At 37.8% G+C, this 25,796-nt stretch overlaps 1 protein-coding gene across 10 annotated transcripts in view; it reads left to right on the forward strand.

The window, feature by feature from the left end:
• The window catches only part of RBMS3 (RNA binding motif single stranded interacting protein 3), a 707,096-nt gene that overhangs the window by 199,064 nt on the left and 482,236 nt on the right, over positions 1-25,796 (forward strand). For 7 of the 10 annotated variants that reach the window (XM_014274144.3, XM_074538955.1, XM_074538948.1 and 4 more), the window contains one exon: positions 21,896-22,069. The exons of the other annotated variants lie outside the window; for them this stretch is intronic. In XM_014274144.3, coding sequence (XP_014129619.1) covers positions 21,896-22,069 — 174 coding nt within the window. The remainder of the gene's footprint in view (positions 1-21,895; positions 22,070-25,796) is intronic. 10 annotated transcript variants of the gene reach the window in all.

The raw sequence follows: 25,796 nt of genomic DNA on the forward strand, positions 1-25,796 counted from the left end.
CTGAATAAATATTAGGAATGCAGATTGTGGTGAGGGAGCAGAAGATGTAGCCTAGAATATCATGTAACTCTTCAGAGTTTTTCTTTGCTTATTTATCCTGTAAATGTATACTTCAATTGCCGTCCACTGTTGAGAATAAAAAAATTGCTTGAGGAAACTTTTGAGTGCAATTTTATTTCTCAGCTTGGGAATATGTGAAGCCTGTATATTTAAATAAGAAACTGTGTTTCATAAAGATACATGGTTACTATACATCAGCAAATTAGGTATGATTTCCTGTCTTTTGCTTGGCTTAATTTTTGTGTGTTAAACCTGAGAATCTTCTTATTTTATTATCCATTCAGAAAGAAAACTCTTTGAATAGAGAATTTCCAGTCTTTTGGGGGAACTCAAGAGACATGTGTAAAACTGATGTCATGCTGATGATGTCGCTTTCTAGGATTTGCAGAGAGAAGTGTCTTGTTTATCCTAACTCAAATTTGAACAAGTTCTTCCCAATAGATTTCTCACAGGAAGTGTTGGACTACTGTGTCACAAGAACTGTCAGATGCTCTGTAAATATAGTTACCCCTATACACTTGGTTGACCTTGTAAATACAATTTGGTTATATCTTTGAAGTAATTGGCCACACTATAGTTAACTTCTTCTCCAGTAAAATGCAATGTTTTTGACAGGTGCAGGGTAGAGGAGGAAGCAATAAGGGGGGTAATGGGGAGAATGGAATTGATTATAGGTGGTATAAATTTCAGGTGATGTAAAGTATCAGCTCTTTGCACAGGGAAACCAGTGATTAAAGACCTGGATAGTTCTACACAATTGACTGCTCTGGAGTAGTGGTCTCCAAATTACAAAACCAATCAAGCACCCTAATTGCCTTCATTCAAAACCAGTCACCAATTTGATTCTGTTACCAGCCAAATAAGACAGCATAAATCAGGCAGTGTGGGTGTCAAGGAATGCACAACTGGGACCCAGCCAGATCTTATGTAAACCTAACAATAATGTATTCAATCCACAGCCAGGGGAGACTTGCAATTCTCACTTCAGAGCAGCATCTCCTTTTGGCTTTCTGTGACGTGGCAAGTGTAGGACTGCAAGGCTCCAGCTCTGAATGCCAGCCCCAGATATGATGGTGTGGCTTTACAATGGCTGTGGTGTAAGCGAGGCCTGAACGGGGCCTTTACTTTGTAGTGTCTGCTTTTATTAGGATTTTTTTGTAAAAGGCTCTAATGGGATTTACTTTGCTCCCATTGAATCAAACTGTTACTGACATTAGTGAGAGCAAGTTCAGACCCCAGTTAGCTTTTCACTGTTGTTGTAAAAGCATTTATTGGTTTCTTTTAGTGGAGTGGAGCGAAATCTTTTTTCATCTTCAGCCTGCATCCTCTTTGTCTGCTTTTGTGTGCATATTCTATTTTTGAGGAAAAAAAAATCCTTTACTTGAAAATCTCACCCTATTTCAGCATGCTTGTAAATGGGAAATGGAGCTGTATGACAACTTTTGGATCTTGAATTCACGCTGGAATGACTATGTAAACAATTAAATGTTGCACTGCCTGAGAAGTCTTTCCTTGGAAGGAGGGATGAACTTCTCTGTAGCTATCAGTAGGACAGAATCCCATTAAAAATTCTCCAAGCCCAATCTGACTGTCAGTTTAGGAGGTGCAGTCACAGATAGGCAGTGAAAGATCTTGTTGGTCAAACAACAGGAGTTAAAAGCAAATAGTTTAAATAGATGCTTGAAGCAGAAAAATAAATGTCTGATACTGATGGGGCCATGTAAGAAGTAAAAATTGTGACTGCTATACACCGGAATCTAATGTGAAACGTAAGGATTGAATTGTGCAATATGAAAAAAAGGGTAAATTTAACAGAATTTAGAAAACTTCCAGATCTTTCAAATGTGAACAAGAGGATAGTGCAGAAAACTGACAAAATCACAGAATAAACCTAAAAAGGAGGTACAGAACATTTCACTGATACATGAAAAACGGGGAATGTCACACAGAAGACTTGACCCATCTCTCTAATTCTGCTACTAATAAAAGAATATGGGACATCTGATTTCTGACAAAAGGCATTTAATAAAAATAAATTAATACTTTTTTTGAGAAAATATTGAACCTGTGATATTTTTATAGGAGAAAAAGCTGTGTTTATTATGACCAGTACCTACTGCCTTTATAAAGATGTAAATACAAAAATAATTCATTCTTATGTTTCAATATATAAATGTAGCTTAAAAAAATCCTGTGCTGATGAATAGAGTTATTCAGCTTTATAGGTCTGTGGTAGTGTTTGTTTTCTGAGTTCTCTAATAGATTACCTCTAAACTGGTGAACAGGATGCCAGATTCTAAAACAATGGCAAAGATTTACTGTAAGTATCTGAAAAAATATATTTCCTGTTTCTAAATATTTTCTGAAATAGCTGGAAGATACACTCTTTGACTTCCTTTTGCTATGAAGTAGAGACAAAACTCACTATTTTAAAATAGCAAAGAATTGAAGATACAAGAAGACTTGCAACCAGTTTCAAGTAGGTGAACATTGTCATAACCCACGAATTCTGGTCAATTTTGTGAAATTACTGTATTCAGTTCAAGGCTTCATATCTGAAGGTATGTAATTTCTGAGCTTGGACAGGGGAGAGAAACAGAGTGGCATGCCTGTGTTGGGCACAATTGTATGTGTGGACTTGGTCCAGGAGGCAGAAAGCCAGTTGCAAAGTTATGCACAAGGTAGAGAAGTCAAAGGAAGGCCCATAAAGACTTCTTTAGGAAGGTCTGACCTAAGCAAAGACAACACTTAAGACTGTTTGGAAAACTGATACAATTTCTTGGTTTTCTGTACAGCTGTTTCTCAAGCTTGTGGGCCTGCCTGTTGGCTTCCAAAGAGGTAAACTGAGGAAAAAAAAAAAAAAAATTATGAGTAGGAGATAACCTCATGCTCTTAGTGGATTAACAGGAGGAAAACTGCCCACTGGAACCTGGCGGTGATTGGAGAATGTACAGACAAGTGAGGTGCTACTTGTGTAAAGAAACATAGAACTGCTGAGCTGAAAGTGAGCTGAGGAAGGCAAGGAAGGAAACTGGAGCCTCTTTTCCCAAGAGTATGGTGAATGCCTGCTCAGAAAACCCCTAGATTGGGGTTGGCTCTGCTCAAATGCAAGTATCTCATTCACTCCTGCAAGTTTCTCATCCAAACCCCAAAATGTACTGATCTAATGGGAGAACCTGGTAAAGAGCAGTGGATTCTGAGGAGCATGAAGAAGCCCTTCCCCCCACCAAGCCTCCCCCTTCATGTGCTGAGGGGAGTGTGGAGAATTTCTTCTGAAAAGTGGTATTGTAAGCTGGACAGAGGAAGGAATTGAGTGCATCTCCGCATGAAATCTAATTGCATAGTAAATACTTTTTCTTTCTCTTTTCACTTGTACCCTTTCTGCTATTTTCTCTTCCCATGTCCTGATTTTCATTCCTTCATAGTCTCTCACTTCTCTTTTATTGTGATTTCATGTAATTTCATCATTACTATCTTCTTTTGCTCAGGTTTTGGGAACATTTGAATATTTTAGCTAAATATACCAGTACTATAGTCTCTGCCTTTCTCCCCTAAATGACCATATTCTGGACCCTGTGTTCCACTCCCTGGCCCAAATTCTCCATCTAGCCATGCTGAGGTGACTCCTTCCCTTTCCACTTCTCCAGACGTGTAGAGCACTCAGTCTTGGGTGGGGTTTAAAGAAAAAAGCTGTAGGTGCCTGTATCCATTTCCTTTTTGCAGCAGGCAGCCAATTCTCTGGAGGCAACATTACCACAGGTCAGACTGTGTCCTCCAAACCCTGAGAGGTCTCAAGCTACTCCTCTTTTTAGAGGAACAAATATATGCAACGTATTGATCTTTCATACCCCTCAGGAAAACCTCTGTGTTTTTATGGCCAGTGGCCTGAAAGATCTGGTTTTGCAAGATGCAAACAAAGAATCCCAGATTTCAATCTGCAGGCAGATGGACCTTTAAACAAAACTCCCTGCACAGCAGGGACATCTGTTACAATTTGTGATCCACAAACTTAAAGGATACTCAAAATTCAGCTATGGGGCTCAATCCTTAGCTAGACCCAGCAGGAGAAGTAAAAGGCAAAGTCTTTGTGCTGTGAGATTTGCTGAGAGCTGAAATAGTTCCTGCAGCAAACTGGAACTATGTGATTTTAACCTCATGTTGTCTGGAGCATTGTTTGGACATCTTTTCTTCCACTTTTTTATCCTAGAAGACCTGACTAAGGAGTTGGGGACAGTGACAAACAGCTTGGTGGGGACATTAGAGGGGTACTGTACATTAGGATGTTATTTTTAGAAATACATCCTGCCTGAAACAGTGCCAATGGCAATTTTTCTCTTACTCTGTGGAAGCAGGAGCCAGCCCAATTGTTTGCATTTACATTTAACACTTTCTGCATCTTCTGTTGGGAGTTAAAGGGTACCAAACAATTTTTGTCCCTGGTGTTACGTGTTGGAGAATGTAGAACTGTTTCCACCCTACTTTTTGTAAATTTTTCATAAATTCAGATTGAATTATCCAAATTTATGAGAAAATAATAATTTTCTATTAAGTACTGGGAAATAATTTATTCAATGCCTCTTTTCTTTACAATTTTCAGGGTTTTCTAGAAAAGTCATATGACTTCATTGCAGTGGTCATTTCTGATGGCACTGCTAGCATTTGTGCAGACATTACATGAGGTTTTAAAACATTAATTACTAGTTTGGATTTTTTTTCCCCATGAATGGTTAATAATAAGGGTCATTTAAGAGAGGACTTAAGTACTTTGATTTTTTTGTCACTCATTAAATGTGTATGCTTTCTTTTCTTCAACTTAATTGTTTCAGCAAATACTCCTTCAACTGGATTCCTTGCAAACATTAAGCGAGGAATTCAAGGAGCTTTGCTTAGATGCTCACAGTGTGTTTTACTTGGACAGATAGGACAAACATGAAATTCATAGGACTGTGTGGCTGGCACACCACATGCTATGCTTTAGAAGAATTCTATCTTTAGCCTCCCTGTTCCTGATGCTTTTAGACGTGAATTAGTATTATGTTTATAGAAGTTCTGAACTAGTATCTGTGAATATTTAAAAAAAATAAATCCAGAAGGTGCAAATTTATAGGCAAGCAGAGCCAAAGCCATTTCTATTTCTTCTTTTGGCAAATATTTAGGAGAAATATTTAGATATTTTAAGTTCTGCTTGACAAGTTTCCCTTAATATCTCAGGTTCTTCTATCCCTAATTGCTGGTGTCACAGCTTTTCCACACTTGTGCTCCTGCCAGCAATGGCTTGGAAAAGCCGTCTGTAATCTAAAACTCTGTTTTGAAATTCATTTCACAGGGTATACCTGGCAAGAAGTCAAAGTGCTTCATTGTGTGATCTTTCCACTTTCTGCACTACGCAACATGCCTATAGCTCTCCTAACTGTTCTTTCAGGGGTTGGCTCTCCCCACCTCCCAGATCTGTCTCCACATGATCTGACCTTTCTCATTCTGGGGTAGAAATGTGGAAATACAGTGTGAATATTAATTTAGCAACTGAACTGTGTTCTCCAGAAACAACCTTCTCTCTTACATACAGTTGGAAAAAAAATTGATTTAGCATCTGCTGGTGTCAGACTGATGCTTCATTGTGCCCCTTTGGAAGAAAAAGTAAAAAGCAGGTCTTCTAATCACCTTCTCCTGTTTCTCCCTAGTTTGGGGTAACATTAATTAAAAGGAAGAAGTTCATGTTTTGTTGAAAATACTGTCTAACCTTTGTCTAACCTTTAGGGAATATTCAATAGAAGAAGCTTACTGTTTTTCACAGTGACCTATAGTGTTTTTTATCTATTGAATAGTTAATATCAGGTGGAGCGTTCCGTGACTGTGCAGCTCTGCTAATTACCTAATGTTATTTGTAGAAATCATTAAGCAAATTTAGTGTTTCTCTTTTTGCATAACCAAGTCTGTGTGGAAGTGCTCCCAGCTGGTTCTCTGCGATTTTCAAAATTTCTCCCATGTTTAGTCCTCTGTAAATTTTTTTCAGATTATCACCTTTTTCTTTGTGGATACTTGAAAACAAACACATTGCTCTTCATAGACTTTAAATTGTACTGGTAAGAGGGAAAAACCTGGATTGTGCATTCATTGGGAAAGTTGTCAATTATCAAGTAGAAAGAGGGCTACCCCTGGGGGTTTCCATTTGCCAAATTGCCATAAGAGATCTTTTGCTTGGAAAATACTAAACTCATATAAGATGCTAATATTTACTTACAAGAACATGCCAGTATCTTTCTCTTTGAAAATTTCTCTTTTAAACTCTTTTTATGTTGCTGCTGCTTGGCTTGGGACTTTAGCATAAATTCTCATTTCCCAGCTAACATCTGTGGTCAGTCTAACTGGGACATGCTTATGACTGTTTTGCTTTATATTTAATATCAATAACAATAATCAATTAAAATGCAAAGTCTACCTTAGAGAAACTACTCTTCAACCTCTACATTCAAGTTTTAAGAGTTAAAAAAAAAGTTCACTATCTCTCTTAAAAATGTTATAAATTCATGGATATCAATCTCATCATAACTCAGTGAAACCCAGAAGAAGGAAAAAAGATAAGTAAAGACCAGTAAAGTTTATATCAACTCTTAAAAACAGTGGAGATGCCATGCTTCTTATCAGAAGTAATTAATAAGATTTTTTTCATGTCAGTCATTTGGCTACTGAGGCTTTGTTGGCCATTATAAACCTCAAATTCTTTAATTGCCCATTTAGTCTTGTGCTTTAAATTGTTGTTTATTTCCTGAGAGTCAGATGAGAATACAAATTATCAGGTGAGGATTCTACATATATTTACCTAACTCTAAACTGCTAGCAATATCTAAAGGGAAAGAAGTGAAAACAGTTTCACAAGAAGTGTGTTGAAATAAGAGAGGAATAGAAGAGTCCTAAGGACAATGAAATGGATACCCAGGAATACTCTGAAGCTGGTGATAATTGAAAATCTAGATGCTAGTTGCTTACTTAGTTTGTCTGGAAATTCTTGTGCTTCTCTAATCAAATGTAAGTATTTAAATACAGATTACACAACCAATTCTTTCTGTTCTGTCATCTTTTCTTCATGCAAAAATGTGGGTTTTTTAAAAAAGGTACAGTGGATGACTCACCTTTTGAAAAAATTAGCCCTTTAATAGAAAGTAAATAGAAGTAGGAAGAATACTGAGGGAAGAAGCAAGACAGTGAAATATTTCAGTTATTTGTTCCTGTTATTGAGTCTTCTGTTTCCAGACCTTAGCTGCACCAATATTTCCTCCAGGAAGTAAGGGACATAATGAATGTGTGTGTTTTTTCCAAAAATGAGTTTATTAAAAGAAAAAGGTCAATAGGGCTCCTTGCAATTTGCAACCCTGTTACCACAGAGGTAGCATTCTGCCAAGAACCTACAAACACTATTGACTTCCCTTAAGTTCAGAAATTTTGCATCATAGCGGTATTGATTGATTTATTTATTTTCAAGCAAAGAAAAGCACAAGGGAGGGAAATGTATAATCTGATGCTATGTTTTAGAGATTAGCATAGTGGAATTCTCATGTAAAGATCAAATGGGGCCATATGCACTCTCTGATTTTGATTGCTTTATCACAATGATCGATGCAGCAAGGCCGTATCAGACCATTAAACATCTCTTGTTCCATGAGCCATTGCTAAATGCTTCAGAACAAGGTGCAGGATATACTGTGCATAATAAGAGTAGAATATCCTGCCCAGAGAGTATTAATCTTTCTCGCTTTCTTGTATACCCTGCATCATGAAGATTTATATCCTTTTAAAGTAAACAACAATGTCCCCCCTTTCCTATCTAATCCTCCATCCTTTTGTTCTTGCGGAGAAATAAAGTTTTTATCTTCAGCACAGGATCAATTCTCTTAGATATTTAAGTCTTTCAAATGAAAATCTTTTCTATGATTCTAGTGTTGTAACAAACCCTCTGAGCTCCTGTAGACTCCTTACTGTGTTTGCAGCTGTGCATATTCTTAAGGGTTCCTGCTGCACTGGGACCTTGGCATCCAGAACAAAGCTGACATCCAGGGCCTAAATGACACTTGCTAAAGTTATCAAATTTTTGCAGAATGAATGGTTATCAGAATCTTGTCAAAATGCATGATTCTGATGTTAAAGAGACAGATAAACACTATATCTTCTGCTTCATCTAACAAATTTGCCTTTCTTTGATCAGCTGAATGTGATCCATGAAAGCAAAGAACTTCTTAAAATTTGTCTTACTAAATCTGAATGCTGTTGTTTTTATAGCATCTATATTCCTGCATATTTTTTCTGGAATTTGAGGATAGAAGAAAATATTTACTTTTTTAGAGTAAAATTTTCTGCTTCTTTAAAATATTTTTAAACTAAAAATGGTTTTTCATCAACTAATTAAATTATTTTGCATTAATTGATATTTTCTCTAGTGAGTATTGTAACAATTACAATGTTTCTGACTAAAATCAGAATTTTAGGCAGCAGCAAAAAAAACCCTTATGTATGTTCTATCAATTTGATCCATCCATCTAAGTTAACAATTCTTATTAGGAAAGTCAATGTAGAAAATATGCATTTTTATGTATCATGGCCTAAGTAAAAGAGACCTGTAAAAATGTTGGATAACCTCAAATCATGGTGTGACTTGCATCTATTCAGCATCCACTTGATTTTTGTTTTTACTTTGTTAAAAGGTTGACAATGCCATCAAATATTTGAACAGTTTGGCTATTTCATTGCGCAGCAGTATCTGCAAACAATTTGGGAATAATGACAGTCTACAGCAGATATTTCTAAAATTACAGGAGATAGGGACATAAATATATTTGGATTTTCTTCCATATTTAAGCTGTAGACTGTAATTTTTTTCCTGTGTCTTTCTGCATTACTGTTACATAAAATCTTAACAGCAGACAGTTAAAAAAATTATATTAAACCATTCCTCCTAAATAAATGTTTCTAGATATTTCTCTTGAAATATATAAGTTTAAAAGAATGTTCAAAATGTTGTAACAAGGTGTTTTTAATTTCAACATTTTCCCCTTATGTAATATAGACATAGATGAATATATGTAAATATGCATAGCTGAATGAGATGGAGTAAGGCTCTATTATAATGATTCAGCTCCTCAAATTTAATTCCCTCATCTTTGCTCTTTTATGCTGTTTGCCGTCTTAAATCCACCTAATTCATGTTCCTGCTTTTTGCTTCATTAAAAAATTAGTCTGCCATCATATTTAAACAAAATTGGAAACATCCTCTGTGTTGTTCTGCCTGTGTTATTTATTCCACTTAATTATACTTACATTATATATGTGAATTACTAGAGGCCTTTCTGTGTCTTTTGTTGTGGCTGTTCCCAATCATACAAGCTTTCATACTCATTATATACCTGAACATTGACCAAAAACCTGATTCAGTGATTAGATGATTGGTGACTGATTTGGGACTTTGCTGTTAAAATTTGAATGGACAAAAGATGTCACACATTCTCCCAAAGGGTGCAAAAGAAGAAGTAGTAAATTCTTTTACAGAGGTTGGGAAAGAGCTGTGCAATGTTTAAGTCACATAAGAAGCCTGATTCAGAGGTAATGGTGATTTTTGATCTTCCAAATAATAGTTTTCCTCCTTAGGTGAAAAACCATCTTTTTATTCCAGATATAGTAGGTGAGATTCCTTTCTTTTTAGCTATAGTCATTAACTTACCCTCTCAGTATCTAACAGTTCACTAGATATTAAAAGTTGCACTTAAATAATCATTAAACTACTGATAGGTGATTGGAACTTTTAAAATTTATTTTAAACTGAACAAATAATGTGCCTCCAAAAATATCTCTTGACAATCTTCAAAAGTTCTGAACTGTTCTGGTAGGCTAGGGTAACTAGTGTTGTAAGCCTCTGTACAAATATTTTATTGTTTTTACCTGTTTCTCCTATAAGGTTATGGTACCTGTATATATTGGAATACAAAAGATATGACTAAATATACTGTATGGGTAATTTTCCCGAAATGTATATTCTAAGCACAGAGCTGCAGAGGTAATCTACTGGCATAGAAACATAAGATTCAAAATGAGACTTTTAAAGGAATTTCTAGGGTATTATATTTCTGTTAATTCTTTAGCTTTTTAAGACCAGTGTCCTTACAGAGGGGTAAGAAATTCTACTCATCTTCAGGCTTTGGAAATACAATTATCAACTCTAGAAAGGCTTTGACTTGAGAAGCAGAGGTTTTAGAACAACTGGGAACTATGTGACTGGACAGCATCTGTTTATCCTCAGAGCCTTCTGCTGTGGTTTCTCGTCATCTTCTCTTTCTGCTCAATCTCTGTTAATTTCTCTTCTGATTTTTGCAGCCTGGACATGATTGCTGTACTTATATTTTAAAATCTGGATTTTAACATTTTAACAAACATTTGGGAATATGAAAGGAGGCTCTGGTTACATCAGGGAGAAACACAAAAGTAGAGGTTTCCATCTCCCCATTTACCTGTCAAGTTTATGATGTTGAAGTTCAATAGGAAGGATCTGAATCTTACTCATCCCATTGGGCACTAGGGGAAAATAAAAAATGCCTGAGGCTGAGTTGCACTGAGTTATTCCCCTAGCTGTCAGTGTTTCATAAGTGAAGAAGTACAGCTCCACATGCCAGGTTCTGAGGAGCTTCAGCTGGATTTCCTCTCTTGAGGCTCAATGACTTCTCTTATTTGAGCACCCTCCAACAGGATTCAAAAGATCTCTGCTTTCCACTTAGAGCCCCTCAATTTGTAGTATGTTGGGCTTATTTTTTCTCAGCAGTGTAATTTCATGACAACTGAAGCTATTTTCAGACCTGCCTGGGTTTTTCTTACTGCAGTAACCTTTCTAAAATGTAAGTAATTGGCATTTTGTTGTTGTTATTTTGGTTTATCAATTCATAAAGTATAAAATGCCAATCTGAAACACTTGTGGCTTGGACAAAAGCAAGTCAGCCCTGTATCTTTAGCTGGTAAGAATAAAAGGAGTGGCTTATAGTTTGAAGGAAGAGGACTGTTATGGGGAGGTTGCTTGTATGCATTCAGATTGATACTTGATAGGAAAAGTGATTTAGTATTTAGAAGCATTTGACTGATATTATCGTTGCATGCAGTAGACAGTGATGCACGAGAGAACTGTGTTTAACTCAAGAAGTAGTTTTGACAAAGCTTTGTCAGGGATCTGTTTGCTTAAACTCATGGTTTACTTTGAGGTCGTGAGTAGTCCCATTGTTCCGAATGCTGTGCAGACCAGAGCCAGAGCAGCTTTGCATGGTCAGATGTTCAGCATGAATGCCTCATGTGTACCTCATGCTGCCCTGCTCCTTCAGATTCACTAAGTGTTCCATTAACTTAATGTATTTTTGTTTGTTTGTTGATGCCTGTGTCTCCTTCATACTAGTTTAGACCACAGGATTCTCAATAATCTGCAGAATTATTTGGATTTTAATAGCCTTTCATTGCCTTTTTTTTTTTCCTTCAGGGGAATTAAAGCAAAACCAAGCAAATCTTATAAGCTCTGATCCTGTAGTATACTATATTTTAAGCATTTCTATTTTCTTTTATTTTGGGAATTTTAATGTCATTTTTCATTGATATTTACTTATTTTATAATAAAGTCTGTAACTGTATATTGATGTATGCTGGAAGTCCTCACTACACTGAAATCATACAGTTTATAGTCAACTTCACAGTTATAATTTGCTCATCCTTATTTATAAGTTAATAATTTCTCTCTTCTCCAGTATGAGTGCCTGAAGCTTAAGGGAAGAAAAAGCAGCTTTTCTTGGCAACTCAGCAGCCCTGTGTGCATGTTCCTCTGTTCTGTATTTGATACTCAACAGATATCTGAGGGAGTTGAAGTTGATTTGGAATACCCTGAGAGATGGTCTTGAGAATGTCTTCTTATTTTCTTTTTCTCTTTGTAGTTCATTCTGCTTTCTGTTTTGTTTTTTGTCTGTCCTACTGAAGTCATGGAATTGTTAGACTGTCTATTATATTTCTAATGGATCAGTTGAGTACTGGAAAAGACAGAGGATATTAGCTTTTTCACATTCAAATGTGTCATATACAATATATATGGTTCTATGAATAATTAATTTGAGTGAAAGGCCTGTCTGAGTAGGATTTCACTAAGCAAGAAATAGCTTTTGATTCCTGGATTTCCTGGCTATCCAGTTTGCTCCCTGTTTTTTATAATGTTCATGGAGCATTTTCAGCCCAACAGAAACCTTTGGCGAGTTCTGATTCAAGTAGCAAAATTCTTATTAGGTTTTCATTTCATTTTAAAAAGATGATTTTCTCTGTTCTATTTATGTGCCTTTTGCTTCATCCTCCTGTGTTCCCTTGGTTGGATCTTTAGGGCTGTGCTGTCTGTAATGTCCCTCAAGTGATCAAACGTGTTGGTGCTTAACAGATAATGAGAGTTCAGGCGTGATATTGAAAAGTGAGCCATAATTTTCCCTATATTCCTTAATTCCATAAGAAATGGTGCTGAGCTTCAGATTGTTGTGCTGAAAATTATAACTCCGTGGTCAGAGAAACCAAGCTGTTTTATTGTCAAGGGAGCAGGAGCCTGTTCACCAATCAGCAGTAAAACAATTTATGGGAGGAGTATTTGTTTCTCCAGCAGAAAATAAAAACTGTTTGCAGGGTATTGTAGCTAATGACAGGATGGATAAATCATGCACCTGCAGAACTCCTGGTATACAATAGATATAATATTATGGGAAGGAAATCATAGCTTTGATAAATGTCCTAATCCCACAGTGAGGTTTACAAAAGCATGCAAGCCCATCCACAGGAGTTAGCAGGAGAATGGTACATTGGTTAGTTTTGTAGGATTTATAGAGTTCTTCCCAGTGGCCAAATGAGTTTCATAGCTGCACTCATTCAGTAAAGTAAGCATTTTCTGTACGTGAAGGCTTGTAATATGCAAATGATGCTGAAATCAACACTTGCCCTACTGTGGCCAAGGAAAGAAATTTGACTATATTTGGTAGAATTGCAGAAGTGATGTTGTTCTGCCACAGACATTTTTCAGTTGTTCATAAGCGTCCCTCTTCCCTGGTATCTCAGTCCAGATTACATTCACTGGTTAATGTTTCAGATTTGCTTAAATTGTCAGCCAGTTGTTACTCTTGGGGTTGTCTTAAAAAAGCTGTGTATTGCAGATCTAGTGTGAGGAAAATGCATTTTGTATCCAAGACAGTGGTTGATTTATTGTTCATGGAGTAATTCAATATACATGAAGTAAACAGATACATCAGAAAAAATGTTAAGATCTTGTAGAACATAATGAAAAATACCTTTGGGTACTGTAAAAGGGGAAGCAATTCAAGTGTTAATAAAATAATTATTTTTCTCCCCAAACTATCAAAAAATAATGAGTTTCACAAAAGATGTTAGCTATCTGTAAAAAGTCCCAACTTGGCACACAGGTAAATGCTAACATCAGTCATTAATCTGTAAAGCTCCTGAACTTGTGTTGCAGTGAGTGTAACACAGAAAAATAAGATGTAGGTATAAGTGGTTTGTTGACTTACAGAAGAATTGATAGAAGAGCCCTATGTACTTGGAAATGTGATCCTAAGGAAATACATTTATAACAATTTTTTTTTCAATTTTTACAGCACCCTGTTTTGTTCTGTGGTTTACCAAGGGAATGCTATAGCAGTCCCAAATACTGCTATGTATTTCACAGAAAATTCATTTAAGAGTGGCAACAGGCACATATGAGTCAGGGATTCTTAGACGTTGTAAAAGTATTACTCTGGAGATCTGTCAGCAATACGTTTTGTATGTTATCAACCAATATCCTTAATAATAGTGTTCACCAATAGACTTTCTGATCTAGAGCAAATTTTTTGCCTCTGTGACTTATGTGCTTAACAGCTGCTGGTGGAAGAACATTGTTTTCTCTACTCACTCTGTACAGATGGGCTGTATATGCATTTGAGTGGTTTATGTGGGTGACTTCTTTAGAAATCAAAAGTATTCAGGTCATCTGTTGAAAGGGTCTTAGCCAGTTCTGTCTTACCAGAGTTTACTAGAATCACTCAGTTCATGCTCATCTTGGGTTAACAGAATGCTTCACTGCTTTAAATTGCAACTGTGATGTTTTAAAAAAGGCTGGAGTAAATTTAACAAATACCAATGTGATTTATTTTCACAAAATAATTACTTAATGACCTACCATTACAAGGTCATAGTCAGTGTCCTTCTGAGGTTGTTATGATTTAAATTTATCACAATACATTGACTAAATAATATTCGGAACAGAAGAAACTTTGGCGTGGCCTTACAGGGAGTCAAGATATTCACTGTGCTTAAAAGTAAATCAAAGGTTTAAACTAGACCAAAAAGAATCTAGCAGAAATACATTTTAATACCAGTCGGCTTTTTACAAAGAGGGTAACAAAGTTAAACAAATAAAATACATATGTTTTGGAAAGTCACCTTTCATTTTCCTTTCTGTGAAAGGAAGACATACAAATGCGTGGTCCAGAAGCATGAATGTCCCCATTCCCTATGGCTTGGTACTACATGGGTATCAAAACCAATAAAGGCGTCTCTTATGCATGCAAAATTCCTTTTCTTATTCTGGAGAAATCAGTTTGAAGTAGAGGAGCATTTCTTGAGACTCCTGGCTTTGCACTGACTGTCCCTGATGGTGGTGGTAGTTCTTTTGGAGAGGGGTGTGTGTGCAGAAGTTGACTGAAACCCAGTGGTCTCTTGCTTAGAGAATCATCAGGTAACAGCAACTTTTTTGGTGAGTCCCACACAGGTTGCCAAGAGGTTTTAAGGCTTTGGTCTGGATAACCACTGGCAATCTCCTATTACTAATTCTTTGCCCCTGGTGTGGATGCTAAGATGGCAGAAAACCAGCCTCTTCATGGCCTCTTCCTCAAGCTGTGAAGGCCTTCATTTTTTCAGCTCCTCTGCTCACTCTCTTGTAACTTACAAGAGCAATGTTTCATATTTTGCCCAGGAAAAAAATGCTCTTGGGATTCAAGCAACAGTTAAAAGTACAACATGAATTACAGTGTTGTCACTGGAAATGACAGCAATTCTAACCAGAAAGTGTGAAAGCCATATATATTTTATTTTCAAGGCATAATAACTCTGGGGGAAAATAATGAATGGCAAAATCTTTTTCTGGGCTACATTCCTTGAGTTATTTGAGACCTATCCTAAAAAGTCTCCCAAGTTAGCGTTTGTACAGGGCCCCAGCTGAACGTATTCCAGCTATGCAGACCTGGGTCCCTTTCACCTGACTGGCAGGGATCCTGCCTGCCAAGCAAGGCAATCCCATGGAGAGCATTCCTCTCTCACTTACTGGGAGGGGGCAGATGGGCTGCACATCCTGGCTTTTGGCATGATGTGGGGCAAGTGCTCAGTGCTTTTGGACCCACTGGATGAGCTGCAATCTTACATGTATGCCGAGGTATGAAATACAGCCTCATCATTTCTCTGTGGTTTCAGTGGAATGCTATTTCTCTCAGTTGATCCTGTTTTTCCAGGTAGAGCATATTGAGTTTCAATCCCATGTCTGGAAAAACAATTTTTCTCTCAAATTTGGTCATGTCTACAAAGTTTTGTTTTTAAAGGTTATGAGACAAACTTGATAAACTTGAAATCTTCAATGGCCAAATATTAAAAACTCATTTCTTACTGAAACAGATGGAATCTGGTCCTAGACAGTAAAAGATTTGCAAGCTATGGTGAATGATTATGTTGGGAAAAGTAGCAGCACAAAATTCCTCTTTTTGCCATTAACAAAAACCCCAAAACCAATCTACAATACCTTCCACGTTTAGTTTTCATAACAACCCCAAAAGAAAAAAAAACCTTTGCTCTTCAGTTTCCCAAGCCTTTAAGATCTCTCAGGGGGATTTTGTGATGAACTAACTTAAGATTTGGTTTGCCAGTTTCATATTTTCTCTGAGCATAAAAAAACCCCTCAACATTTTAGCTCATGCAATAATGTTCCAAGGAAGTTATTTTCATTTCTTTCTTTTACAGGTTATAGGAAACCTTTGATTTCTAGTATGGAAACAGTAGTATTTTGTAAAGCATCCAAACTTTTAAGAGCACAGGACTGTGCTTTGCATCATGGCCTTATCCATCCACAGGCATATAGAGTTTCTGGAAGCAGTACTTCCAGAATGGCAGTTTCTCTCCTTGGCTTTTCCAATCTTTTGAAATCATTTTAGCATGCAAAATAGGGGATGTCAAATCCCTTGAAGGGATATGGGAAGAGGGTGGATACCCTTTCAATCACAATTCCTTTCAGAAAAAAAAAAAAAGAAACCCAGAAGATGCAGCTGAAGGCAAAGCCATTCCATAATGAAAATCCAGGGGACTGAAAACAGCTCAAATTGTGTGGGCTAAGAAAATGACATCATAGCTCTGTAAAGTTGTTTTTAAAAAAGAGGAAATGGGAGGCTGAATTCAGATGTTTACACCTCTTTAATCCCATTTGTTTGTTGGTTTTGGTTTTGTTTTTTTTAAAGTCAATGTTAGTCAAGAGGTAGTGTGGAGGAGAACATTTGAGCCTCTCCCTTCTTTTGGAGTGCCAAAGCCAATAATAATCATGGCATCTTGTAATGTTTGGCAGAAAGGTGTCTGATAGATGTAGTAAATCTTGCATTTGACGTGGCGGAGAAATTCAGAAGTTAGCACATAGTTTTCCTGTTACTTTACTGCATGATGACCCTGAAATGCAAAAGAGTGGAGGGCAAGGGTGTGATGACACAAAAACTAAGGCTGTGTCAGAAATATCAGATTTGTTTAATGTCCTAGTCAAAGGGTGAGCTTTATTCACATTTGAATAGGAAGGAGAGGCTGCTAGTTCTTACATCCACTATAAACTTCTTTAAAACTTGGAAACGTTGCAGCAGTCAAAAATATTACCACCATTTAAAATGTGAACAGTGCTTTGATGATAAAAAGTGTTCCATAAATACTATGTTCTATTTTTTCCACTGTTAGACTTCACACATCAGCTATTACAAGAACTAAGAACTGAAAGCAGTTAAGCTCAAGAAGTACTAATAATACTAATAACACTTTCCACTTCACTCATGCTTATGTCCAAAACTATTCAAATCTTTTACAAACACAAGGAAAAGGTTACTCTAAAAGTTTTAAAGTAAGATTATCCATACTTATAAACCAGAGAAATTAAGGCACAGGAAAAAGAAAAAAGGTTACACTTTAAATTATGCTTAGACATTTAAATTTTACTGCTCTCAATTTTACATTGCATTAGGTGTTTGGGGTATAAAGGGACTGGACTGGCTTGCTCAAGGAAAAGAAAATTCTCCTCTTGCTTTATAATATTTCTTGTTTCTGGCCAGACATAACAAGGAGGGCAAAAGTTTTTGTGGGTTTTTTTGGATTGGTTTTGGGTTTGGTGGTGGGTTTTGTTTGTTTTGATCTGATAATTTTCTGCATAAGTTTTCTGAAAGAAGCTGACTGGGTTGTCCCAAAAGTGGCAGAAGTGGTCTGCCATTGGCAACCTAAGAGCTATAAATAAGACATTAGGATTATGGGGAGAGGTGATTCCTTTTCTTGATGGAATCAGTAGTTAAGGGGAAAGAGATACACTTCTAAATCCTGAATAAAAGCTCACGTGCCACAAGACCTGCCAGTTTGTGGTTTGCTGGCCACCATATGCTCATCCACAGGGTCTCTTACTCCCTCTCCTCAACACAAACAGGGTGGAAAATAAGGTGGAAAAGCTCATGGGTCAAGATAAAGACAGGGTGATCATTTAGCAGTTACCTTCACAGGCAAAACCAGACTCCACGTGGGAAAAATAACTTAACTACCAGTTAAAATAAGTTGGCATAGTGAGAAAGAAGGGGAAATTATGACAATACTCACACCTTCTTCCCTCTGCCTTTTTCCCAGGCTCAGTTTCACTCTTCTGTTCCTGAGTCTGCTTCCCATCCCTGCGGGCCCAGGGAGGTTGGGTATTCTCCCTCTCCAGCTCCTCTGCTCCAGTGTAGGCCACAGTTCCTTCAGGACATCTCCACCTCCTCCAGCTTGGCTTTCTTCACAGATCCTGTCCCACCCTTGCTCCAGTTAAGGCTCTCCAGAGGCTAAGGGGCTCTCCAGGGGCTAAGGGGAGCCTCCTCACCCTCCTTCCACTCTCCCCCAGTGCTCACAGGAAGTTTCTCACTTTTCCCCCTCACTCCTAGGCAGCGTTTTGCTCTTTCCAAGATCCATTTTCCCAGAGGCAGCGCCGCCTTGGCTGCAGGGCACAGCTGGGCCCTGAAGCGTGTGGGTGGCTGGGAGCCAGCTGGGAATGGCAGAATATGGCTGAGTATGGCTGTGTATGGCAGGGTACGGCCCCAGCCTCACCTGGCAGGGGCTGCCCTGCACTGCCAGCACCTGGGCACCTGCCCCCTGGGCACCATTGTCCCCTTCCAGCTCTCACAGTTGGTCCAGTGTCTTTCCCAGAGCTGCCTCTTCACTCTGCTGAGAAGACTGCAGAGGTATGCAGCATTTTGTTTTAAGCTGAGAAAATCAAACCATCAACTTTTGGAGTCCCTGCTCTCATATCCCTGCTCCCTGACCACCTGAGGAGACCTGGCCGTTCTGGGACTTTGTGGCTGGTGGTGCAGAGATCCCTATTTTCTTGCAGACAAGCTGTATTTCTTCAAGATTTCAAAGCCAATTATCCTGTGTCTCCACTGACTTTGACTTTGTTTTGCTATGTGTTTTGGGTTTTTTCTGGAGGAGATCCAGCAGCAAGAGAGCAGCTTTTATGGCTTCTGACTTGGTGGTCCCTGACAGGGGCTATTCACAGCAGAAGGGTCTCCTCTCAGGGACCTGTCACCCATGGCTCCCGGCCACCCTGAGGGGTCTGTGGGGTCTCATTTGGTGCCTCTGCATCCTGAGAGATCTTCATGGGAAGGACACCCTCTGCATCCTTGGTGCTCTCTGTTCCTAATGCACCCCCTGTGGAGAAATAGAAACAGGGCAGAGGGACTCAGCTCTGTGCCTGGATTTAGCACTGGGGCTGAACTGTGCCTCCTGCACGGGCACAGAACAGGGAGGATATTTTGTGTAGCACACAAAAGAAAGCCAGGCAGCAGGCAGAAGGTTGTCCAGCAGCCCAGGGAGTCTGTGTGAAAAACAGGCTCATTTTTGGACCTGTTCTCTCAGAAGTGAACAGGGAGAGTGCACATCTGTGTAGTGCCAGGGGCAGATCTCTCCTTACTGTAGTGGAGTTCACTGCTGTTGTGAAAATAATCAGTTAACAAATATCACAACTGACAATGCACCTTTACATCCCATCAGCCACAGATACCTTCCACTGGTCCATACAATGAAAACCCCTCAGAAAAATAGGAAGGAGCAAAGTTATTATTGGGATAAAATAGCTCAGTGTTCACAGAATATTCAATGAGGGATCAACTTCTCAAGAGGAGTTAATAAGCAGCCACACTTAAATATCTGATGTTTATGAAGGGGAGAAATGTACACAGTACATGTAAATGTATATTAGTCAAATGTTCATTATGGCTAAAAACCTACTTGATCTGGCTGAAACAAAACCCAGCCTTCATCTCTTATGTAGAAGCAAGTGTACCAGGGCCCAGAAAGAAAGACTTGTCTTTGAGGAGTGATCTGAAAGATAAGTAATATGTCAAATGAAAGAAAATGCAGTTTCTGCTCTTTTTTTGGGAAAGAGGGTAAAAGGGGGAAGAAATAAAAAGAAAACCCCACATTAAAACTCCTCAGTTGTTTTTTTTTGGTTTTGTTTTTTTTTTTTTTCCTAGCTGTAGCTATAGCCTCTTTCCTTTGATTTGTCATGATTTAAATTCATACAAAAAGATTTATTTCAAATAAGCCCCTTTAACTGTAGGGGCAGATATTTTTTTTTCTCCTAAAGCCTTTTGTAAGAACAAAGTAACCACTTGTCACACACGGTGACTAATGAGAGTTTAGTGTGGGTTTTAGTGTTCATTCATACGCTTTGTGTTCAGCTAGTCGTAAGTTAAATCTTTAGAAATCACACCGCAGGAATCCTTCTTTTAGGAGTGGGGGCGGGAGGCGAATCTGTCGAGATATTGAGAGCTGGTGAGCGGAAACTGCTCTTTTCAGGCTTCCTAATCGGCGGCACAGGAAATAAACACATGCAGGAAGTCGTTTGGCCTTTTCTTGAACTTAAAGTTTATACAGCAATTGATAACTGAGGCAAACTTTGTGTACTTAAACTTTTGAAAATTAAATTAAATGAGGAGGGCATGTTCAGCCCATGCCAGCATGGCCTGTAGTTTCTGCAAGCAGCTGGTCTAAATACAGTATTACAAATTGGAAAGACTACAGAGTATATATTTTTGCAGCTAGAATGTGTCCTTGAAACCTTTTTGTATGTCTTCTCTCTGTCCTCTTTTGCTTCAATTTCTCTAATTCTCTCCCAATGAAACTGAGCTGAAGCATTGAAATCAAATTGAAAGTCATGTTTATGAAGCTGTCTTCCATGCTTCCATACCAGACTCTGCTCTTTCATCCTCTCCCTGACCTTCTCATTTATCTTGTAAGCACTTCAGGGTAAGAATGGTCTTGGATCATGTGAAACACCTTGTTTGATGGTGGTCCATATTGATATTTGGTTAATGCTACACGTATGATGTATAAAAGTTGTCTTTGGAAGGACGGTAAAAATAAATGAAGTGTCATTCTTGAGTATAGCTTTTGAAATTGATAGCGTCAATTTGCTAACAGGGACGTTTATAAGCATTTCTAAGAAATATTATTTGTGTTCATATTTCTCGAGCTTTCACTGTATAAACAAGGTCACCGTAAATTTAATGCTCTAAAAGAATAGGTTTAGTTTTATAATAACCACAATTAGCTGGGGTAAATTTGCATGGGAAATTTAGAACACCTTTGCCAATAAAAAGAAAGAAAGCAAAACCCAAATAAAGAGCAGAATATGGAGAAAAAAGGACATTTGCATGTCTTTGAAGACCAACCTAAATACCTGCTAAAAATGCATCCATTCCTATGCATCTTCTACTCTTTTGAAAATTGATTCTTTTTTGCTGCCCTAATAAACCACCCGTAACAGTGCAGATGTTTATTAAGACTATTTTTTCATAAAACAAGGACTAGAAGCAGAAAGCTGCAATTAAAATAAAATGAGAGAAAGACAGAAAGAATGAAAGTGACTTACATATCTGTAGTCCAGGTTACTTTCAGATTAAATAACTGAATTAAAAAAAAAAATCAAGATTGTTGATTTTTTTTTTCCCTAAGTAATTAGAACGTCATGAAATTTTATAGTGTGCTTAGAAGATTGCACATTTGATATGTAGTTTTGTGAAGGCTCAACTTTGGCTAGCCCCTAGATGGATTTCAAGTCTTCAAGAAATAGATCTAAACATTGGCCCCAAACTGCCATTTACTGTAAAATGGCCATAACTGATCAGTTGTTCAATAAATGTCAATATAATAAAAATATATGGAAGTTTCTACACTTAATCTTGGGATTGTACCTTCTACACATTTTCAGAACATCCCCTTACTTCTATCACTTATTGATTGTCCATTTGATTATATCCCAACCTGAAGTCTAACAGTCATCAGTCTTCCTTTTGGGCATTACAGTGACATAGCTCTTTCACTGATATCTTTGATGGAATCCATTTTTTGCTTTTCCCAGCTCCTTACAGGAAACATTCAACTTAGTTCCAGACCATGTGGCATTATATGTATGCACAATGATGATTTATAGCTGCATTATTTGTATTCTACCCTAAAAGCTATTTTTACGTTGCATTTCTTTCTTTTTTGATAGTCCAGCTCCACAGTGAGAACGTACCAAAATAGTAAATCGAGAGTGACCATGAGCCCTGGCTTTAGCTCCCAGTGGAATAGCAGCCAACCTGCTTGGAATACATACACCTTTCCAAGAGCAAGCTTGCACTACCAGTCTCATGCTAGCTACACCTACTGTGCTGGACATCCTGCTGTAAGTAATGAAAACCTTTTCTGCAGTTACCTGAATGAGCTCTGTGATTCCCTGGGAGGTGGAGGCACTCAGGGGCTGATGATTCAGCACCCTTCTTCAGCGGTCTATATGTCCCATGCCAGACAGAACAGCTCACATATACAAACCCAAACTCTAAAAAAAATATTAAAATGAGTCTTAGACATAAGCAAATGTGAAAGTTTTATGCCTCAGTAAAAATATATACTTTCTTGTGCATTTAGCATTCTTTCTCCTTGCATGAAATCATTGTTGTTTGCCTGGGTTTTGGTGTCAGAAACATAGTCTGAAAAAAAGTATTACAGATGGCCTCATTTCTGTTTCTGGTGAGCCTATAAGATGAATCAATTATTCTTTCTATTTCAGACATTTTAAATTGTGTGGATTAGTCAGAGAAGAAGAGCATCTCTTCTCATCATTAGATTTGTTTTGACTCACTACTTTATCATTAATGTGATCAGTGGTGAACATGCAATCTTGTTGCTAAGCAAAGACTCCTGGTCTTCTATAATTGTGTGAACTGGTGGCCAAAAAGAATGTGGAAGGGTGGCTCAGTGTTTTTGTGTGTTTTAATTTGACAGTCATGAAAGGGTCACAACTATAGGCTAATGGTGAATTTTGTCATATTGGTATTGTTGACTGCTTATAGCAGAGCCCTTTCGTTCATGTATTTTCTGGTTTTGAAAGACCCAAGAGAGTTAATGGGGGAAAATCTCATTAGTGTAAGCAATCTTCCTTTCTTCCCCACTCCACACTTTGTTGTTTTAATGTTTGGATTTGAACTTACTTTGGACATTTGGTTATAGAACTTCTTAAAAGACATAGCATCTTAACCTCCTGCTGTGTGTACGTAATGAAGTTTTGCCATCCTATAGTGAATTCCAGTGGGGAAATGGGAAAGTGCAGCTTTTGGTACAGAATGGAAATTGTGCTGTGCAGCTTTATTGCAAGATCTTTGTCATTTGATTTAGATTTGCTATCTTACCTGCCAGCAGACTTCTGGCCAGAAGTTTGGGTTAGAAATTGTCTCAAACATTAACATGGTAATTGAAATAAAGTAGAGGAATAAATTTGTAAAATCTTACTTTTTTTTTCTGGGATGATGAGTTCTCAGAATAAATTAAACATCTCTATGGACTCCTCTGTTTGCTCACTTCCATTATGGTGTCATTGAAAATGATAAAAACTGTTGTGAAGAAATAAAAAGTATTTGACATCACAAGGGCACAGATATTTTCCTTGTTTAGAATGATGGCTCAAAAAGAATCCCATGACAGCTTAATTTATCTTAAACTGTGGTTATTCAAATCATTAACTGCTCCTTAACTTTGATCAGCTAGAATAAACACTATCCCCTCTGTGACTCAAGCTTTGACTCTGCTTAGCAAAAGAGCATACGAGAAGAATGCTGTGCTTCCTGGAAGAGAGCTTAAAATTTGAATTGAAATTTCAGTCTTTTCAAGCTAATTCCACAGTTCCTTTTTTTTTGTTCAGACTAAAGTTGAGGGTAGCTCCACTAGAATTGTAGTACAATATTTATAGGTTATACACATACAATCTGTACGATATTTGTTTTCATTGAGCATCTTGATATGTAGTCACTGGAAATGATACACCAGTCTGGAAGTTGATTTATCTGATTTCTGGAAAGCAAAGATTTTAGAATGTGCGGAATTGCATAAACCTTTGTGCAGATTGGTTGATGAGCCCTGCCCTCAGTGTCCCTGGGTTCAAACATTTGCAAGACCTGGCACATTTCTTGGTTCTGGCTCATCTGAGGAGCTGTTGCAGGGCTACTCAGCAGAGATTGGACAGATTTCTTAAGCTGGTGGTGAGAAGCTGTAGCAGGTTAGCTGCCATTGCAGTGCCTACCACTGTGATCACACGCTTTTTCCATACCTTCCCTACTTCTGTACTCTCTAAGGAAGTCCATAAGCAAGGCCAGGGCAAGGCACTCCAGGAAATTCAGCTGCAGCATCAAATGAATTTCAAGTTTCCAAGAGAAAAAAAAAAAGCCTTAATATTTGGTTGGATATCTGTTTCATTGTATATTATAAAGTCAGACTTAGTCTGGTTCCTGTTCCTCACGGGGATTTTTTTAATTTGGGCTCCAACCAACCTTTTTATGGTAAATGACAATAATAAAAGCTGGATATGGACGAGATCCTTTATTTGTGAATCTTCCAGTATTACGTGCTCAACTGGATATCTGCTTTACTTCAGAGGATTTTATTTGCCCTCATCTGACACAGGTTCAGCAGAACAAGTTGTAGGTTGTAGAGCTGTATGAAACTGTTTCTGCAAAACCTCCCAAATGGAATATGTCTAAAGATCATTGCAGTTCCTTGACACTTTGGAGGCTAACAAACTTACAAGCACTGTGCAAGTTCAAGGCAGACAAATGTCAGGGAGCTGGATCTACCCTTGCACTACTTAAAGATATTAGTCCCTGAAGACAGTGCCAAGAGAAAAGCTTTGGATTTCTCTACTGTTTGGAGAAAAGCTGAAGGAGACAAAAAAAGATTAGTTTTAATTGGGCCAAATGTAACTGAATAAGAAAAAAAATCAATTCTCTAATTTTTTTTTTTTTTAATCTAAATGAAAGAAAAACTATCTTAGACAGTGCAGTGTTAAGAGACCCTTATGACTCTGGCTGGTCCTGTGTATGTCAGAGCCAAAGGTGGGGTTTTTATTTTGTTTTAACAGAGAGCACCCTTGGCATCTCTCTTCCATAGTGCTGCAACCATTGATTAAAAACAGTCTTTCCACCCTAGGAGAGAAAGGAACAGGAAGTTTGTTTAAACAGGGTTATTTTTCAGCTCTTGAATTATCTAAGGGAAAAACAGACTGCATATCAACCCAGTCAACAGTGCAATGCATTTTTTGAACAAACAAGAAGGTGCTAATTTCTAGCTATACTGGGAAGCAGGATACCCTGCAGGATCTGTGTATACTAATATAAATGATAATGTGGTAGATGGTCCTTACATAGTAAATTATTTTTGATATTAGGAGCTTGAAATTCTTCTGGCATTCACACTCAGAGGCTTACAGCCAGAAAAATACAGCATGTATTGCTCAGACTAGGAGAAGACACCTAGTCATGTTTTCCTCTTGAACTTTCTTCACACAGGAAGATAAAAAATAGACAAAGTAATTCTGATTATCCCTGCTGAGCAAGATAGGAACCTTTGAATGATAGTGTCCTTTGAGCACTTTCACATCTACACAGGCTTCCTACCCATGCTTTTTCAAAAGTCTTAAAGACTCACTTCATTTCCTTTTCTCCACATTTTGCTGGAAGGATGATAGAATTTCACAGATCTTCAGAAATCTTGTTCACTGAATTAACTCTAACAAATGAACTACTTAGACTGTACTGTTGTTTTAAAGGAATTAATCTGTAAAGTGAGAAAACAAACACAGATCTCATCAGCTTTGGAGTATTCCAGCTGAAATTGTAAGGGAGTCTGTTATGCCTTTCTTGGATATTCATGTAGCAGTCTCAGATACCTGCCATGCTCACCTTTGTAAAAGTCAGTCCTTACTTATGAAGGAATTTGGCCATGTGATCCTCTCTGATGAAGCAGACAGATCTGCTACAGAGTGTTTTACCCTGCAGGGTTTGAAACCTTTGTTGTATGCCCATGGGGTGGTGAATTTAGCTGTGTGTATTAATTTCCCCATGTGCATACATCTCTGTAGCATG

Source organism: Zonotrichia albicollis, chromosome 1 (genome assembly GCF_047830755.1).
Source record: "Zonotrichia albicollis isolate bZonAlb1 chromosome 1, bZonAlb1.hap1, whole genome shotgun sequence".
Classification (NCBI taxonomy): Eukaryota; Metazoa; Chordata; class Aves; order Passeriformes; family Passerellidae; genus Zonotrichia; species Zonotrichia albicollis.